Genomic DNA, 20036 nt, shown 5'->3' on the forward strand with positions numbered 1-20036 from the left:
TGTTTAATCCTTTTGGAGCAAGAATAAAAGGTCAACGATTTCAGAGGAAAGCTGGAGACTGTCCTGGCTTCCCCTCTACTTATGTCAGCACAGAGCAGGTGTAAAGAGGAAGGTTTCCTTTTTCATCATAATACGATGACCTAGTCATTCCCAAGAGAATACCAACCTCCTGCCCCATGGAAGGGAAATCCTTGACTGACCCCATAACCACATCAGGAAGCATGACAGAGAGGGTGATGGAATGCAGGCAAAGTGGTGACACAGGCTTTGGGTGACTCCTTCAAGAGATGCTGCTTTGGTTCAGTTGACTGAAGCTAGAGAGGCCTAGTCCAGAACCCTTGGGAGAGATGTGGGGTTGCAGAAGGGAGCACTCTCTCTCCTCCCTGTGGGTTGTTCTGGAGGTGTGAATAGCACTTTGGCTGCTCTAGGCCTGGGGGGGAAGCTGAGGAGCACTGGGGTTGGGGTGTTTTTTTTTTTTTTTCTCCAGAGCTATTTAGTTCCGGCATACAGTGGTGCTGAGGAATGAACCTGGGACCTTCTGTAACTCAGACTTGAGAATCTGTTTGCATAACCATTATGTTATCTCCCCTGCTCTTCTGTAGGGACACAGGGAGAGGCCCTCAAGGCCATGGCAGGATTCTGTGGTCCTGCAAAGCCCTCCTTCCCTCCCATGTAAAACTGTCACACACGGGCTGGGTGGTGGCACATCTGGCTAAGTGCACATGTTACAATGCGCAAAGACCCAGGTTTGAGCCCCCAGTCCCCACCTGCAGAGGGAAAAAAAGCTTTGTGAGTGGTGAAGCAGTGCTGTAGGTGTCTCTCTGTCTTTCTTCCTCTCTATCTCCCCCATCCCTCTTGATTTCTGGCTCTATTTATCTAATAAATAAATCAAGATTTAAAAAATAATAAAAAAGACTATTTAAGGGGGTCAGGCAGTAGTGCAGTGGGTTAAGCGCATGTGACACAAAGCGCAAGGACCAGTATAAAGATCCCCGTTCCGTTCGAGCCCATGGCTCCCCACCTGCAGGGGGGCCACTTCACAAGCAATGAAGCAAGGTCTGCAGGTGTCTGTCTTTCTCTCCCCCTCTCTGTCTCCCCTCCTCTCTCCATTTCTCTCTGTCCTATCCAACAACAATGACATCAATAACAACAACAATAATAACCACCACAACAATAAAAAACAACAAGGGCGACAAAAGGAAAAAAAAAATAGCCTCCAGAAGCAGTGGATTCGTGGTGCAGGCACCAAACCCCAGCAATAACCCTAGAGGCCAAAATAATAATAATAAATAAAACTATTTAAAACTGTGACACAATTTTTCTGCACAGACTCCCCAAGTTCGCCATTCTGCTCCAGCCCACAGCACCTGCTGTCTGCTGCAGTCAACCTTGTCTTCTACGCAGGCAGCATGCAGTCTAAGGACCATCCAGCTCTTTTTTTTTTTCTGCACTTTCCTTCAGTTCACTGCAGTGATGGTAAAAATTAACAATTGTTCAGGCAACTAATGACCTGCTGGTTGAATATGTGTGTGCAGATAGGTGAACTAAATTTCAACTTTTTTTTTTTCACAGAGAGAGGGAATAAAAACACAACACTGGGGAGTCGGGCGGTAGCACAGCAGGTTAAGCGCACATGGCGCAAAGCACAAGGACCGGCCTAAGGATCCCGGTTTGAGCCCCTGACTCCCCACCTGCAAGGGAGTTACTTCACAGGCAGTGAAGCAGGTCTGCAGGTATCTATCTTTCTCTCCCTCTCTCTGTCTTCCCCTCCTCTCTCCATTTCTTTCTGTCCTATCCAACAACAATAATAACTACAACAACAATAAAATAAATAAGGGCAACAAAAAGGGAAAATAAATAATTATTAAAAATAAAATAAAAATAAAAATACAACACTGAAGCTTCCTTCAATGTAATGGGGGTTGAGCTGCACACATGACAAAGCAGTGCACTATCCAAGTGAGCTATTTTGCCAGGCTGATTCTAACATTTTTTTCCTCATTAAGTTGCCCTTGTTGTTGTCGTTGTTATTATTGCCACTGATGCCTTTGTTGTTTTGGATAGGACAGAGAGAAATTGAGAGAGAAGGGAAGACAGAGAGGAGAGAAAGACACCTGAAGACCTGCTTCACCACTTGTGAAGCAACCACCCGCCCGCCCCCCCCCCCCGCAGGTGGGGAGCCAGGGGCTCAAACCGGGATCCTTATGACGGTCCTTAAGCTTTGCGCCATAAGTGCTTAACCCAATTCGCTACTGCCTGGCTCCCAGATTCTAACATTTTATTATTATTATCTTTTATTCCCTTTTGTTGCCCTTGTTGTCTTTTGTTTTTTTATAAAATGATTTTCTTTCTTTTTCTTTTAAACATGTATTTTTTTTTTTTTTTTATTGGATAGATATAGCCAGAAATTGAGAGGAAGGGGGAGATAGAGAGGTAGAGAGACAGAGGCACCTGCAGCCCTATTTTATCACTCATGAAGCTTTCCCCCTGAAGGTGGGAACCAGGGGCTCAAACCCAGGTCCTTGTGCACTAATAACTACCACCTGGCCTGGATTCTAACATTTTTCCCCCTTTTGTTGCCCTTGTTGTTTTATCGTTGTTGTGGCTATTATTACTATCATTTTTTTTATTAAACTATTTTTTAAATTTTTATTTATTTTATTTTTTTAATACTTATTCATTTTCCCTTTTTATTGCCCTTGTTGTTTTTTTATTGTTGTAATTATTATTGTCATTATTATTGATGTCTTCATTGTTGGATAGGACAGAGAGAAATGTAGAGAGGAGGGGAAGACAGAGGGAAAAGAGAAAGATAGACACCTGCAGACCTGCTTCACTGCCTATGAAGCGACTCCCCTGCAGGTGGGGAGCCAGGGATCCTTAGGCTGGTCCTTGCGCTTTGTGTCACCTGTGCTTAATGGCTGTGCTACAGCCCAACTCCAGAGCACTGCTCAGCTCTGGCTTATGGTGGTGCAGGGAATTGAACCTAGAATTTAGGAACCTCAGGCATGAGAGTCTGCATAACTATTATGCTGTCTCCCCTGCCCACTATCATTGTTATTGATGTTATTGTTGTTGGATAGGACAGAGAGAAATGGTGAGAGGAGGGGAAGACAGAGAGGGGGAAAGAAAGATAGACACCTACAGAACTGCTCCACCACTTGCAAAGCAACCCCCTGTAGGTGGGGAGCCGGGGGCTCGAACTGGGTTCCTTAAGCCAGCCCTTGAACTTTGCGCCACGTGTGCTTAACCCGCTGCGCTACCGTCCAACCCCCAATATTTTTTTTTAAGATTTTATTTATTTATGAATGAGAAAGATAGGAGGAAAGAGAAAGAACCAGACATCAGTCTGGTACATGTGCTGCCAGGGACTGAACTCTGGACCTCAGGCTTGAGAGTCCTGTTCTTTATCCACTGTGTCACCTCCCAGACCACCAATTCTAACATTTTAAGATCAGATTTTCTGGTTTCTCTTTCAAAAATTGAAATTTCCGGGTGCATGGGGGCCTCACTGCTATGTGGGCAAAATGGGCAGAAATGAGAAGTGGGCTGCTGGTTTAACCAGGCCCGGCCTACGTCCTCTCAGCCTGATGAGTGCTCTACAGTTGCAGTGCTCCTGAGTAGGCCAACTGCATCCACTGCCTGCACTTCTCTGCTTCTTTGTTGAGGACTTCCTCCAGCTCTAGTTGGCATTCGGAAGAGTCAGGCACTTAACTCCCCCCCCCAAAAAAATTCTTGACTCATACAGGAGTCAGAGGATTTACAAACCACCCACTTCCCAGCCCGCCTGTGGTAGATGCTTAGGCACCAAGTGATTATGATTTTGCACAGCCTCCAGGAGCCCACAGTGCAGTCCACTCCTTCATGTGCCTTTCGTTGGCTTTCTCCCTTTCTTTCTTTTTTATTTAATTTTTTAAATATTTATTTATTCTCTTTTGTTGCCCTTGTTTTATTGTTGTGGTTATTATTGTTGTTGTTGTCGCTATTGTTGGACAGGACAGAGAGAAATAGAGAGAGATGGGGAAAACAGAGAGGAGGAGAGAGAGACACCTGCAGACCTGCTTCACCTCCTGTGAAGCAACTCCCCTGCAGGTGGGGAGCCGGGGGTTCGAACCGGGATCCCTACGCCGGTCCTTGCGCTTAGCGCCACATGCGCTTAACCCACTGCGCCACCGCCTGACCCCCTATTTTTCTTTTTTTAACCAGAGCACTACTCAGCTCTGGTTTATGGTGGTGCAGGGGATTGAATGTGAGACTTTGGAGCCTCAGGCATGAGAGTCTGTTTGCATAACCATTATGCTACCTACCCCTGCCCAGCTTTCTCCCTTTCTGTCTCATTTCCCCCACATTTCACTTGTGCTTGCTGAACTCACACCCCAAATAAACTATCTTTTCCCAAGTCTTAGCTTCAGGGCTCCCTTTTGAGAGAAAAATAGACACCTTGCTAGTCTAGCCTCATTTCCTGGTTTTTACATTACTGCCTGGACCCCACAAATGCAGTCTTCAGAGCTCATCCCCTTAATCTGAAAGCTGCAGCATATACCACCTCCACTGCCAGGTATTCCTCAATATTCCCAGGACAGGTAGACTCACCTCCCCCGAGTAGCTGTACTTGCCCCTGAGGATCTGCCGGTAGAGCCGGGTACGATTGTCATCCTCAAAGGGCATGGTGCCACTGAGCAGGATGTAGGCAATGACGCCCAGTGCCCACATGTCAACTGAGTTGGTATAGGGCTTGCGGACCAGGACTTCCGGGGCAATGTACTCAGGTGTGCCGCAGGTGGTCTTCATCAGGCAGTCGTCACCCTTCTTTCGGGCACTGGCCAGGCCGAAGTCAGTGATGATGATCTTGGAGTCGGTGCCTGGGTGGTAGTAGAGCAGATTCTCAGGCTTGAGGTCTCGGTGTGTGATGCCCAGAGCGTGCAGATAGCGGACGCCATCCAACACCATCTGCAGCACCCGGGTGGCATCACGCTCAGTGAAAGAACCCTTGGCGATAATGCGGTCAAAGAGCTCTCCGCCAGTGGCCAGTTCCATAACCATGTACACACGCTCCTGTGTCTCGAACACCTCCACCAGCTGGATGATGTTGGCATGACGTACCCGGCGCAATACGCGAAGCTCCGATTCACACACCTCTCGGCCTTCGCGGTACTTAGTTTCGATCATCTTGATGGCATATGGCTGCCGAGTTGCCCGATGTTCCACGCGTACCACTCGGCTGAAGCTGCCTCGGCCAATCAGGGCTTTGATGTCATACTTGGCAGTCACTCGGGGATCAAACTTGGCCCTGTACTTAGCCACCCTGGCCCTCCGTGGTGGTTCTGAAGGGGGCTCAGTATGGCCAGTGGTGGGGGCAGCAGTACAGGGGTTGGCATACTGACTGGCTGCTGGGAACTCAGCTTTGAGAGGGCCAACACTGTCTGTGATGAAGTGCTTGTACACATCACTTTTAACACCACTGAAGGGCTCCACCTTCTTGACCAGGTCCAGCTGGACATCTTTGGGCGGCTCCGGAAGGACCTTGCTTGTCCCACAGCCCATTACGGACATGGGCTCATCCTCTCCAGTGAGGCTAGCAGGACCTGCTCTGTAGGCAGTGCCCTGTCTACACCTAAGCAGACAGAAGAGAGGGCAGGTCAGCATAGCCAGAAGTACCCCCGCAGGGACACAGTCATCCTCCTCACCCCTTAAGAAACCCAACCTAATTAAGACTGTAGAGCGGATTCTATTTTTTTTTTGGGGGGGGCGGGCTGGGGGAGATATCATAATGGTTATGCAAAGAGCCTTTCATGCCTGAGGCACCAAAGGTCCCAAATTCAATTCCCAGCCCCACCATAAGCCAGAAATGAGTGGAGTGGTGCTCTGGTAAAATAAATAAAATGAAAATAAAACATATTTTGTATTTCCTTTTTAGGGGGCTGATTATATTTCTTTGAGATATATTTTTAGAGTTGGTGCAGTGGACAAAGGCTTAGACTGTCTTGACTTTGAGGTCCCAAGGCCCCTGACATCCCATGTGCCAAAGTGACGCTCTGGCTCTCTCTCTTTCCTTCTTTCTCTCCCTCAATGACAAATAAATCTTTTTTTTGGTATGATTTTTAAAAAACTGTCATTATTATTATTATTATTATTATTATTATTATTATTATTATTTGCCAGAGTACTGCTTAGTTTTGGTTTATGGTGGTTTAGGGGATTGAACCTGGGACCTGGGAGCCTCAGACATGAACATCAGTTTATGGGCTGGGAAGACAGCACAATGGTTTTGCAAAAGACTTTCATGCCTGAAGCTCTTATGGTCTCAGATTCAATCCCCAGCACCACCATAAGCCAGAGCTGAGTAGTGCTCTGGTATTTCTGTGTTCCTCTGTATCTTTCTCTCATTAAAAATAAAATAAATTTTTTAAAAAGTCAGTTTATATAACAATTATTCTATCTCCTCTACCCATAAATATTTTTTTTAAAAAAAAAATCTTTATTTATTTATTGGGTAGAGATAGTCAGAAATCAAGAGGAAAGGGGGAGATAGAGAGGAAGAGAGACTAGGAGACAACTGTAGCCCTGCTTCACCGCTCTCAAAGCTCTCCCCCTGCAGGTGGGGACTGTGGGTTCAAACCAGGTTCTTTACCCATTGTAACGTGCACTCAACCGGTGAGCCACCACCCAGCCCCCAAATGATGAATAAATCTTTTAAAAATATTTATTTGGGGTGATCTGGGAGGTGGTGCAGTAGATAAAGCATTGGATTTTCAAGCAGGAGGTCCTGAGTTCAGTTCCTGGCAGCAAATGTACCAGAGTGATTGATGTCTGGTTCCTTTTTTTTTTTTTTTAATGAGTTCTTTAAATTTTATTTTATTTATTTATTCCCTTTTGTTGCCCTTGTTTTATTGTAGTTTTTGTTGTTGATGTTGTCGTTGTTGTTGGATAGGATAGAAATGGAGAGAGGAGGGGAAGACAGAGAGGGAAAGAGAAAGATAGACACCTGCAGACCTGCTTCACCGCCTGTGAAGCGACTCCCCTGCAAGTGGGGAGCCGGAACCGGAATCCTTATGCTGGTCCTTGTGCTTTGTGCCACGTGCGCTTAACCCGCTGTGCTACTGCCCAACTCCGTCTGGTTCTTTTCTCTCTCCTATCTTTCTCATTAATAAATAAATAAAATCTTTATATAAAAATATTTATTTTAATGGGGAATGTTATGCATGTACAAACTATTGTATTTACTGTTGAATGTGAAACATTAATTCCCCAATAAATAAATAAATAAATAAATAAAAATATTTATTTTGGGGTGAAGGAGATAACATAATGGTTATGCACAAGACTTTCATGCCTAAGACTCTGAAGTCCTAGGTCCAATCCCTGCAACACCATAAACCAAAGTTGAGCACTGCTCTGGTTAAAAATCAACATCATCATCATCATCATCACCATCATCATAATCTGGGACTTTGGAGCCTCAGGCCTAAGAGTCTCTTCCCTCCTCCCCCCCAATTTTTTTTCTGGTTGCCCTTGTTGTTGTTGGATATGACAGAGAAATGAAGAGAGGAGGAGAAGACAAAGAGGGAGAAAGACAGATACCTGCAGACCTGCTTCACCTCTTGCGAAGCAACCCTCCTGCAGGTGTGGAGCCAGGGGCTCGATCAGGTATACTTACGCCCTTAACCCACTTCACTAACACCCAACTCCCAACATATAATTTTTGAAGATTTATTTTACGGGATGAATGCTGGCACACTTGGTACAGCATACATGTTACTATGTGCAAGGACCCAACTTCAAGCCTCTGGTCCCCACCTACAGGGGTAAGCTTCACAAATGATGAAGCACTTCTACAGGTGTCTCTCTTTATCTCTCTGTCTCTCTCTCTCTCTCTCTTTTTTTTTTAGTTTTTATTCATAAAAAGGAAACACTGGGGAGTCGGGCGGTAGCGCAGCAGGTTAAGTGCACGTGGTGCAAAGCGCAAGGTCTGGCATAAGGATCCCGGTTCGAGCCCCGGCTCCCCTTCTGCAGGGGAGTCGCTTCACAAGCTGTGAAGCAGGTCTGCAGGGGTCTATTGGTGGCAGCGCCTCCCCGCTGGGAACTCTCTTTTTTTTTTTTTAACCAGAACACTGCTCAGTTCTGGCTTATGGCGGTGTGGGAATTGAAGACTTTTAAGCCTCAGGCATGAGTCTCTTTACATAACCATTATACTATCTACCCCTCCACCCTCTTTCTATCTTCCCCTAACATCTCAGTTTCTCTCTATCTCTACCCAATAAATAAATAAATAAATTGAGATATTTTTAAAATATTTTATTTATTTTATATAAGACAGCAAATTTTTCATGAGAGAGGTTTGCTGCAGTTCTCTCATGCAAATGCCTGAGACCTCATACAACAGCGTAGGAAATAATGTTCAAAGGCATTTAGAAACAAGGCTTCTTTTCACAACGGCCAAAGATTAGCACTATGAACTCCTGAAATTTGCAGGCTTATCTCTTCCTTCAAAAACTATACAAGGCGGAGGTGGGGCGGTTGCGGGGGCTGGGGGGAAGGTAGCGCAGCAGGTTAAGTGCATATGGCGCAAAGCGCAAGGACCCGAGTAAGGATCTTCATTCGAGTAAGGATCTTCATTCGAGACCCCGGCTCCCCAACTACAGAGGGTTCACTTCACAAGTGGTGAAGCAGGTCTGCAGGTGTCTATCTTTTTCTCCCCCTCTCTGTCTTCCCCTCCTCTCTCAATTTCTCTGTCCTATCCAACAATAATAACGATGGGCAACAAAAGGGAAAAAAAGTGGCCTCTGGGAGGTGAAGCAGGTCTGCAGGTGTCTGTCTCTCCCCACCCCCTCGATTTTTCTCTGTCCTATCCAACAAAGACAGCAGTAACAACAATCACAAACAACAAGGGCAACAAAAGGGGAAAAATAGCCTCCAGGAGCATTGGATTCCTAGTGCAGGCACCAAGCTCCAGCGATAACCCTAGAGGGAAAAAAAAAAAAACTATACAAGCGGGTCTGGGCAGTAGCACAGCAGGTTAAGTGCACATGGTGCGAAGCGCAAGGATGGGCATAAGAATCCTGGTTCCAGCCCAAGATCTCCATCTGCAGGGAGGTAGCTTCACAGTTAGTGAAGCAAGTCTGCAAGTGTCTATTTTTCTCTTCCCCTCCTCTCTCGATTTCTCTGTCCTATCCAACAACAATGACAGCAATAACAACAACAATAAACAAGAAAGGCCACAAAAGGGAAAAAAATAGCCTCCAGGAGCAATGGATTAGCAGTGCAGGCAAAGAGCCCCATTGATAACCCTTAAGGGAAAAAAAAAAAAAAACTATACAAGATCATCATATGGTAAAGGGATGCAGCTCAAGGAAGAAATAGCTCTTGGGTGAGGACTCCTTGACACTCAAGGACACACAGGAAGTGGCAGCATCTCCCACCATTCAGAGAGAACTCTAACTGCAAAGATGACCTTACACAGTGACCCTGCACAGCAATTTAGATGTCATGTCTTCCTGGTAAGGCAGAATCCTAAATGAATAAAATCAATGTCCAAGCGTACACACTGGCTTTGTCTACATTTTTTTCAATATTTATTAACATGAGAGAGAGAGAGAGAGAGAGAGAGAGAGAAAAGTAAGAATCAGAATATCACTCTGAAATATATAATACTAGGGATCAAACTTAACTTGGGACCTTATAGTTTAAAGTTCAAAGCTCTAATCACTGCACCACCTCCTGGATATATATTTTTTTTCATAGAAAAATATGTCATGACTTTTCTGACAACCATATATATTTTTATTCTTTAATATTTATTTATTGAACAGAGACAGAGAGAAATTGAGGGGGAATAGAGAGAAAGAGACATCTGCAGTTCTGCTTCGCCACTTGCAAAGCTTTCCCCCTGCAGGTGGAGACCAGGGGCTTGAACCTGGGTCACTTCACGAATGGTGAAGCAGTTTTGTAGGTGTCTATCTTTCTCTCCCCCTCTTTACCTTCCCGTCCTCTCTTGATTTCTCTCTGTCCTATCCGACAATGACAGCAATAACAATGACAATAATAACCACAAAAACGATAAAACAACAACGGCAACAAGACTGGGGAAAAATAGCCTCCATAAAACAAGGACAACAAAAGGGAATAAATAAATAAATATTATAAAAAATAGCCTCCAGGAGCAGTGGATTCGTGGTGCAGGCACCAAGCCCCAGCATAACCCTGGAGGCAAAAATAAATCATGTTAAGTGAAGTAAGTCAGAAACAGAAGGATGAATATGGGATGATCTCATTCACAAGCAGAAGTCGAAAAACAAGATCAGAAGAGAAAACACTAAGCAGAAGCTGGACTGGAGTTGGTGTACTGCACCAAAGTAAAAGACTCTGGGGTGGGGGGTGGAGGGGCAAAGAATACAGGTCCTGGATAGGATGACAGAGGACCTAGTGGGAGTTGTACTGTTATGTGGAAAACTGAGAAATGTTATGCATGTACAAACTACTGAATTTACTGGCAACTGTAAAACATTAATCCCCCAATAAAGAAAAAAATATTTAAAAAAAAAAAAAAGAAAAGAAAGAAAGAAAAAGAAACTTGTTCAAAGCTATTCAGAAATTGCTGGCTGAGTTGGGACCCAAACCACCTGGTTCTCCATGCAGAAATCCTTCTACTTATGAAAGATTCCAAAAGTGCCTGGATCCCAGCAGAGCTCAGACTCACTAGGTCAAGGCCTTAATTCTTCCTAATACTACTCAGTTGGAGGATCAACACATCTCTACAAAAGATCTTTTCTGTGAGTCTTTTGAAACCTCCACTTCAAGTACAATTTAGGTCAAACTACTCACTGCTGTGCTCTCAATTGCTTCTGATGACTGTAGTTGTCAGCCCCTTGGGGATTGGGGCCATTTGTCAGGTTTCTAGAACTCTTTGGCACCCAGCAAAGTGCTGAGCTCAAAGGAGGCATTCAATGTTTATTAATAATGAATGAAAAGTGGTCAGGCTCTCAGATTTCTATTTGTTATGACAAATTCTCAAGAGGCAGAAGAGATCAGATTGGTGGTTAAGGCAGTTATGTTCATTGAGGGCATGAGCAAACACCTTCAAAACAGAGGAAATGTAGTCCTGGAGTCTGGGTTTGAACTTCAAAGCAAGTTTGTCCATGAGCAGCTAGACCCAACCCCATCTGATGGGAAGGTCAGAGGCTTGAGAGCAGAGGGCAAGGATGGATCCTGAAATAGTTTCCTGGCCTCAAATGCCAGATCTGTGGCTCTCTCTTAGACAGGGGTCCATAGGCATCTGGCTCTTTCCCCTAAGATTATTCTCTTTATTTATTTTTTTTATCCACCAGAGTTATCGCTGGGGCTCACTCAGTGCCTGCGCTATGAATCCACCATTCCTGGCAGCCTTTTATTTATTATCATTAATTTATTTTTGCCTCCAGGGTTATTGCTGGGGCTCGATGCCTGCAATATGAGTCCACTGCTCCTGGAGGCTGTTTTTTCCCTTTTGTTGCCCTTGTTGTTTTTATTGTTGATATTATTATTGTTGTTGTTGTCGTGGAGGGAAAGACAGAGAGGGGGAGAGAAAGACAGACACCTGCAGACCTGCTCCACCACTTGAGAAGCGACCCACTGCAGGTGGGGACCCAGGGGCTCGAACTGCAATCCTTATGCAGTCCTTGAGCTTTACGCCACGTGCACTTAACCCGCTGCGCTACCGCCCGACCCCCAGCCTTTTGTTTTTTTTCTCCCTTCCCCTTCCTATTTTTATTCGATGAAATTTTCTTTTTAAAAATTTTTGGGAGTCGGGCTGTAGCGCAGCGGGTTAAGCGCAGGTGGCGCAAAGCACAAGGACCGGCATAAGGATCCCGGTTCGAACCCCGGCTCCCCACCTGCAGGGGAGTCGCTTCATAGGCGGTGAAGCAGGTCTGCAGGTGTCTATCTTTCTCTCCTCCTCTCTGTCTTCCCCTCCTCTCTCCATTTCTCTCTGTCCTATCCAACAACAACAACAATAATAACTACAACAATAAAACAACAAGGGCAACAAAAGGGAATAAATAAATTAAATAAATATTTTTTAAAAATTTTATTTATTGGATAGAGACAGAGAAATTGAGAGGGGGAGAGGGAAGTAGAGAGGGGGAGAGACAGAGAGACACAGCTCTACATCACTACTTGTGAAGCTTTCCCCCTGTAGGTGGGAACCAAGGTCTTGAACCTAGGTCCTTGTGCACTTTAGTGTATGTGCTTAACCAGGTACACCACTGCCTGGCCCCTCTATTTTTATTTGACAGGACAGAGATAAATTGAGAGGGGAAGGGAAGATAAAGAAGGGGAAAGACAGACACCTGCAGATCTGCTTCACCGCTTGTGAAGCGACCCCCTGCAGGTGGGGAGCTGGGGATCCTTACACCTGTCCTTGCGCTTCGCTAACCCGCGGTACTACCGCCCAGCCCACCCCCCAAAGGTTTTTTTTATCTTTATTTGATAGAGACAGCCAGAAATGGAGAGGTAAGGGGGAGGAGGAGAGACAGAGAGACATCTGCAACACTGCTTTACCACTTGAAAAGCTTTCCCCTAATGCAAGTGTGTGGGGGGGGAGAGGAAGGAATGCCCAAGAGGAGCAGTGGATACATTGTGCAGGCATCAAGTCCTAGGAGATAACCCTGATAGTAGTAATAATAATGATGATGGTGGTGGTGGTGGTGATGAAATAAAACGGTGTGAGCAGCTGAGGAAATAGCAGTTGGTAGAATGTAAGGTGTGTACTCCTAAGACTCCTGGTTTGATCCTTGCCACCCTATATACTGGATTAGAGCTGGCTTCTTTATCATATGAAACTCTCCTTTCTTCTTTCCTTCCTTCCTCCCCCCTCCCTCCCTTCCTTTCTTCCTTCCCCTTTCCCTCCCTTCCTTCTTGTTGCCAAGGTTATCACAGTGGCTGACCATCTCATTGCCTCCCTGGATGCAGCACGCCAAGCCCGCTGGCAACAACTCACGGAAAGTCTGAACTTCACCCACTCAAGTAGGAAGGCCTGGAAGCTTCTTCACAGACTGGGTGCCGGTAGCCAACCCCCTCCCGTCTTGCATCCTCCCGTATCTCCAAACTCAGTGGCCAGTCACCTAACTCAAGTTGGACGTGCTAAGATCGACCCAGTCTGGAAAAGAGAAATTTCCCATGAGTGGTCATCCCACTTCCGTTTATCTTGTCCATCTCCAAAACTCTCTCCCTTTACACTGTCTGAACTGGAAGATGCTTTGAAGAGGGTTAAACCAGGAACAGCTGCTGGCTATGATAACATCACCCCAGAACTCATTCTTAACTTGGGCCCCGTGGCAAAGAAGTGGCTCACTTCATTCCTGTCCCACATCTTGGAATCCGAATCTATGCCCAAAATTTGGCGTCGTGCGAAGATAATAGCAGTTTTGAAACCAAAGAAAGACCCAACACTAGCCGCCAGCTATAGACCAATTTCTCTCCTCTCCGTGTGTTACAAACTCCTTGAGAGGCTGCTTCTGTCACGTATTTCTCCTCTTACAGAGAAATTCCTATCACCCGCCCAAGCTGGTTTCCGCCCAGGAAGATCTACCTGTGAACAAGCCCTGGCCCTCTCAACTTACATTGAAAATGGATTCCAGAAGAATTTAAAGACGGGTGCTGTCTTTGTTGATCTCACAGCAGCCTATGACACGGTCTGGCACCCTGGTCTCCTAGTCAAGATCTCAAGATGCCTGCCTCCATGGGTGGCCAACACTATATCGTTTCTTTTCCAAAACAGAAGATTCCGGGTGCATCTGGGTGACAAGTCTAGCAGAAGGAGACTTGCCTCAAGTGGCCTCCCCCAGGGCTCTGTTCTGGCTCCTACGCTATTTAATATTTACATCAATGACCTCCCAGAAACTTCTTCAAGGAAGTTCATCTACGCCGATGACATCTGCTGTGCAACTCAGGCATCCAAGTTCGACATCCTCGAGGAAACACTCACGAAAGACATGTCTCTGATATCTGATTACTGTAAAAAATGGCGACTAATCCCTAGCACTGCAAAAACGGTATCATCTGTTTTCCATCTACAGCATGCCTCGGCCTCGCGTGAGCTTAATGTGCAGGTTGGCGATACGAGAATCCGGCATGAAGCCCAGCCAGTCTATCTTGGCGTTACTCTCGATCGCACTCTGTCATTTCACGAACATCTCATAAAAACTGCAGCAAAGGTGGGCGCAAGGAATAACATCATTGCAAGACTGGCCAGCTCCTCATGGGGCGCGAGCGCTTCCACACTACGATCATCATCTCTGGCATTATGCTATTCCACTGCAGAATACTGTGCCCCAGTATGGTTCCGTAGCCCCCATGTCCACTTGGTCGATTCCAAATTATATTCCTCCATGAGGATAATTTCTGGAACCATCCGTTCCACCCCAGTTCCATGGCTGCCAGTTCTTAGCAACATCGCTCTGCCAGATATTCGTCGGGATACGGCATCATCTAAGTTCATTTCCCACGTCTACGCTCGACCGGACCTGCCAATATACGCGGATATCTTCGCCCACCCTGTCCAACACTTGACGTCTCGTCATCCAGTCTGGTCCCCTATGCCTACACTGAACTTCTCTGTTCCAGACTCTTGGAAACAGAGTTGGCAGTCAGCTGAGGTAAAGAACAAACACCTCATCACAGACCCCTGCAAGCGTCAACCGGCTCTGACCTAGCACGTTATGATTGGGCCCTCCTCAATCGCTATCGAACAGGCCATGGCCGGTGCACCGCTATGTTCCACCTCTGGGGAGCCAGAGACGACCTGAACTGCCCCTGCGGCTACAGACAGACTATGACCCACATAGTCAACAACTGCCACTTCTCCAGATTCAAAGGAGGTCTCGAAACATTACATCAGGCTCAACCTGACGCTGTTGACTGGCTACGGAAGAAGGGCAAAAGCTAGAAGAAGAAGAAGTGCCTGCATGATTTCTCTGATCCCAGCTACCATGTTTTCCCTTCCTTTAGAGAAAGGGAGGGAGAGACAACACAGCTCATGCAACTCCCTGCCTTGCAGGTGCTCCTATGTTTTGGCCAAGGGGTCATACCTGAGACCCTGCATAAGTTAATACGTGCACTGTATCACGTGAGCCACCTTTCAGTCCCTGAAGCTATTTCTTTTTTTTTTTTAACTATTTTTATTTATAAAAAAGGAAACACTGACAAAACCATAGGATAAGAGGGGTACAACTCCACACAGTTCCAACCACCAGAACTCTGTATCCCATCACCTCCCTATAGCTTTCCTATTCTTTTTGTAATTCTTTTTTAAATATTTATGTATTTCCTTTTGTTGTCCTTGTTCTTTTATTGTTGTTGTTATTATTGTTGTTGTAGTTGATGTCATTGTTGTTGGATAGGATAGAGAGAAATGAAGAGAGGAGGGGAAAACAGAGAGGGAGAGAGACAGACAGACATCTGCAGACTTGCTTCACCACTTGTGAAGCGACTCCCCTGCAGGTGGGGAGCCGGGTCTCAAACCAGGATTCTTCCACCAGTCCTTGTGCTTCGCGCCACGTGTGCTTAACCCGCTGCGCTACCGCCCGACTCCCCAGCTTTCCTATTCTTTAACCCTCTGGGAGTATGGGCCCAGGGTCATTATGGGGTACAGAAGGTGGAAGGTCTAGCTTCTGTGATTGCCCTGAAGCTATTTCATATGAAACTAAAAAGGAAGGAAGGAATGTAAGGAAGGAAGGAAGGAATGGAAGGAAGGAAGGAAGGGAGGGAAGAAGGAAGGGGGCTACAAGGGAGGTGGCATAGTGAATAAAGCATTGGACTTCAGAGTGTAAGGTTCTAAGTTTGATCCCTGACATTGCATGTGCCAGAGTGATTCTCTGTTTCTTTCTCTCTTTTTCATGTTAATAAATCTTGGGAGTCAGGCAGTTAAGTGCACATGGTGCAAAGCGCAAGGACTGGCGTAAGGATCCCGGTTCGAGCCCACAACTCCCCACCTGCAAGGGAGTCGCTTCATAGGTGGTGAGGCAGGTCTACAGGTGTCTATCTTTTGCTCCTCTTTGTTTTCCCCTCCTCTCTCCATTTCTCTTTGTCCTATCCAACAACAATGACATCAGTAACAACAACAATACAACAATAAGGACAACAAAGGGAATAAATATTTTAAAAGGTCAACAAAAGGGAGTATTAAAAATTTAAAAAAAATCTTTTTTTTTTTTTCCTCCAGGGTTATTGCTGGGCTCGGTGCCTGCACCATGAATCCACCGCTCCTGGAGGACATTTTGCCCCCTTTTTGTTGCCCTAGTTGTTGCAGCCTCGTTGCGGTTATTATTGCCATTGTTGACGTTGCTTTGTTGTTGGATAGGACATAGAGAAATGGAGAGAGGAGGGGAAGACAGAGAGAGAGGGGAGAGAAAGATAGACACCTGCAGACCTGCTTCACCGCCCGTGAAGCGACTCCCCTGCAGGTGGGGAGCCGGGGGCTCGAACTGGGATCCTTACGCCGGTCCCTGCGCTTTGCGCCACATGCGCTTAACCCACTGCGCCACCGCCTGACTCCCAAAATAAATCTTAAGGGGCTGGATGGTGGTGCACCTGGTTAAGCATACATGTTACAGTGCACAAGGTCCTGTCTCTATCCAATAAATAAATCAAGATAATAAATTTTTAAAAAGAGGGAGAGAGACACCTGCAGCACTGCTTTACCACTTGTGAAGCTCCCCTCCTACAGATGGGGACCGGGGGCTCAAACCTGGGTCCCTGCTCATCGTATTATGTGCACTCAACCAGGTGTACCACCACCTGGCTCCACTGTATCCTCTTTTATCCTGATTCCAACTCCTTCACTGCCTGCTTCCCGTTCCATTGCCAAAAATGCAGATTCCAGCAAGGACTGGGAAGACTGAACATAAGATGTCTTTGTGTGTGTTTCCAGGTTCAGTCTCAGCACCACAAATAACCAGAGCTAAGTGGCATTCAAGTGAAAAGGAAAGAAAAAGAAAAGACTCTGGCAATGTACCTGGGGTACTCTTTCCAAAATTCCAAAGTTCAACCCACAAATATTCATTAAGTTCCAACTATTGGCCTAGGAACTCTGCCAGAGACTGTGGCAGAGAAAAGTAAGCAACCATAGTCTGTGCTCTCCAGGAAATCATAGCCTAAAGAGTTCCACACAAACAGTCTGCATATATATATATATATATATTCCCTTTTGTTGCCTTTTTAAAAAATTGTTGTAGTTATTTTTTAAATTTTTTAAATATTTATGTATTCCCTTTTGTTGCTCTTGTTTTATTGTTGTAGTTATTACTGTTGTTGTTATTGATGTCGTCGTTGGATAGGATAGAGAGAAATGGAGAGAGGAGGGGAAGACAGAGAGGGGGAGAGAAAGAGAGACACCTGCAGACTGACTTCACCGCCTGTGAAACGACTCCCTTGCAGGTGGGGAGCCTGGGGCTCGAACTGGAATGCATACACGGGTCCTTGCGCTTTGTGCCACGTGCGCAGAACCCCCTGCGCTACCACCCAACTCCCAATTATTGTAGTCATTGTTGGATAGGACAGAGAGAAATGGAGAGAGGAGGGGAAGACAGAGAGAGGGAGAGAAAGACAGACACCTGCACACCTGCTTCACGGCTTGTGAAGCGACTCCCCTGCAGGTGGGGAGCCAGGGATCCTTACGCCGGTCATTGTGTTTTGCTCCACGTGAGATTAACCCACTGCGATATTGCCTGACTCCCTGCTATTCCATTATTCTAATTCCAGCCACTTTAGGGCTGGAAGACTGGAAAGGGTCTCTCTGAAGTAATTATCCCTCAGATAATGGAAACACATTTTTCTACTTTAACATCACACCAGACACCATAGCAACAGAAGGTTGTACCAGATATTAGTGACAACTCAGCCAATTAGCTCAATACTCACTGAATAAGAGTTTCGGAAGGGAGGGAAATTGAAGTCTCTCCTCACTTCCCAAGAGACAAAATTGCTTCTTTTAAAAGAAAAAAAAAAAACTTTTTAATGTATGAGAAAGAAAAAGAGGGGCAGGACCAGGCAGTGGCATACCTGGTTAAGTGCTCACATTACAGTGCACAAGGACCCGGGTTCAAGTCCCTGGTCCCCACCTGCAGAGGGAAACCTTCACAAGTGGTGAAGCAGTGCTGCAGGTGTCACTCTGTCTCTCCTCCCTTCTCAATTTCTCTCTACCTCTATTCAATAATGAATAAATAAATAAAAATTTAAAAAGAAAGAAAAGAGGGGCCAGTTGGTGACACATCTCATTAAGTGCACACATTACAGTGTGCAAGGACCAAGGTTCAAGTCCCTGGCCCCCACCTGCAAGGGGGAAGCTTCACAAGTGGTGAAGCAGGGTTGCAGATGTCTGTCTCCCTCCCTCTATCTCCCTAACCTCCTCTCAATTTCTCCCTCTGTCTACCCAAATAAATAAAGAAAATATTTAAAAAAAAAAAAAAAGAGAGAGAAGCTTCCCTTATCCTAACTCTGTATGTTTCAGGTTGTCCTTTTATTATTATTATTATTATTATTATTATTATTAAGAAAGGAGGAGAGAGCGAGAGAAAGAACCAGCCATCACTCTAGCACATGTGCTACTGGGGATTGAACTTGGGACCTCATGCTTGAGAATTCAATGCTTCATCCACTGTGCCATGTCCCAGAACACCTCAGGTTGTTCTGTATGCACCCTGGAGTCAATGGAAACAGCTTTTCTTGCCTATCTAGAAGCTTCAGGATTGATACTTTGGTCCATCTATAGTTCGCTCATGTAATACATTTGGGACACTGTAAATATGATAAAAGTTGCTCATATAATACGTTCATACTTAAAAAGTAAAACTGAAGCTGGGGAGATGGCACAATGGTTATACAAAAAGATTTTAATGCTTGAGGCAACAAAGTCCCAGCTTCAATCCCCAGTACCATCATAAATCAGAGCTCAGCAGTGCCCTGGTAAAAATAACTAAGTAAAACTGAAGGCCAAACCAAAGTTTCATGCATTTAATTATGAACCTGTGACTTAACAAGAAACACCAGTACCACTTTTAAATTTAATGGACTCTTAAGATACACATATAATAGGAGTAGCAGATTTGTTTCATTCCAGATGAGATACAATTCTAGCTCAGTGTCAGAAGCAAAAAGGTTTCTGAAAGTTGTTGGACAGGACATTCTGCAGCTCATTTATTCAACTTAATGAATGTTGGGATCACAATCAGACCTGGGCAATGTGCTTATTCAACAATTCTACTCGAGTCAGCAATCCAAATTTCACATATATATTTACTATTGGATACAGACAGAAATTGGGGGTGGGATAGGATAGAGACAGAGACACCTGCAGCCATGTTTCACCATTTGTGAAGCTTTCCCACTGCAGGTGGGGGACAAGGGGCTTGAACCTGGGTCCTTGTGTACTGTAATATGTGCACTTCACCAGGTGTGCTACCACCTGGTCCTGCATTCCAAATTTCTTTGAGAGGAATAGTCAACTGCAACTTCTCTGAGTTGAGTCAAAGACTTTGCTAGAGCTTTCCTTGATAGCCAGAAATGACCTTGAGAAAAATCACAGAAGGCACCCTCCTGTATGAGGTTCAGTCTGAAAAGTTCAAAAACTGGGCCAGGTGGTGGCGCACCTGGTTGAGCGCACTTTACCGTGCGCAAGGACCTAGGTTCGAGCCTTCAAGTCCCCACCTGCAGGGGGAAAGTTTCACAAATGGTGAAGCAGGACTGCAGGTGTCTCTTTCTCTCTCCCTATCACCCCCTTCCCTCTCAATTTCTGACTGTCTGTATCCAGCAAATAAATATAAAATAAAAAAAAAACAGCTCAAAAACTCACTAAGATGAGATCTATTGACAAGGGATCTATTGACAATCTGGAAAGAATAGTCATTTGTGATAACATTAGCTTCAATTTTCTGAGTTCCATGCTAAGCATCTTATATGCATTATCTCACTCCTCTCTACAACTACATAAAACAAGAATAATTATTCTTTTTGTTTAAATATTTATTTATTCCCTTTTGTTGCCCTTGTTGTTTTATTGTTGTAGT

The 20036-nt window shown here is 45.4% G+C and overlaps 1 protein-coding gene across 1 annotated transcript in view; it reads right to left on the reverse strand.

The window, feature by feature from the left end:
- Nucleotides 1–20036, reverse strand: part of PSKH1 (protein serine kinase H1) — a 42036-nt gene that overhangs the window by 18504 nt on the left and 3496 nt on the right. The window contains exon 2 of the mRNA XM_007517719.3: nt 4594–5614. Within this exon, the coding sequence (XP_007517781.1) occupies nt 4594–5553 (960 nt within the window). The 5' untranslated portion in view covers nt 5554–5614. The remainder of the gene's footprint in view (nt 1–4593; nt 5615–20036) is intronic.

Source organism: Erinaceus europaeus, chromosome 2, assembly GCF_950295315.1.
Source record: "Erinaceus europaeus chromosome 2, mEriEur2.1, whole genome shotgun sequence".
In the NCBI taxonomy this organism is placed as follows: domain Eukaryota; kingdom Metazoa; phylum Chordata; class Mammalia; order Eulipotyphla; family Erinaceidae; genus Erinaceus; species Erinaceus europaeus.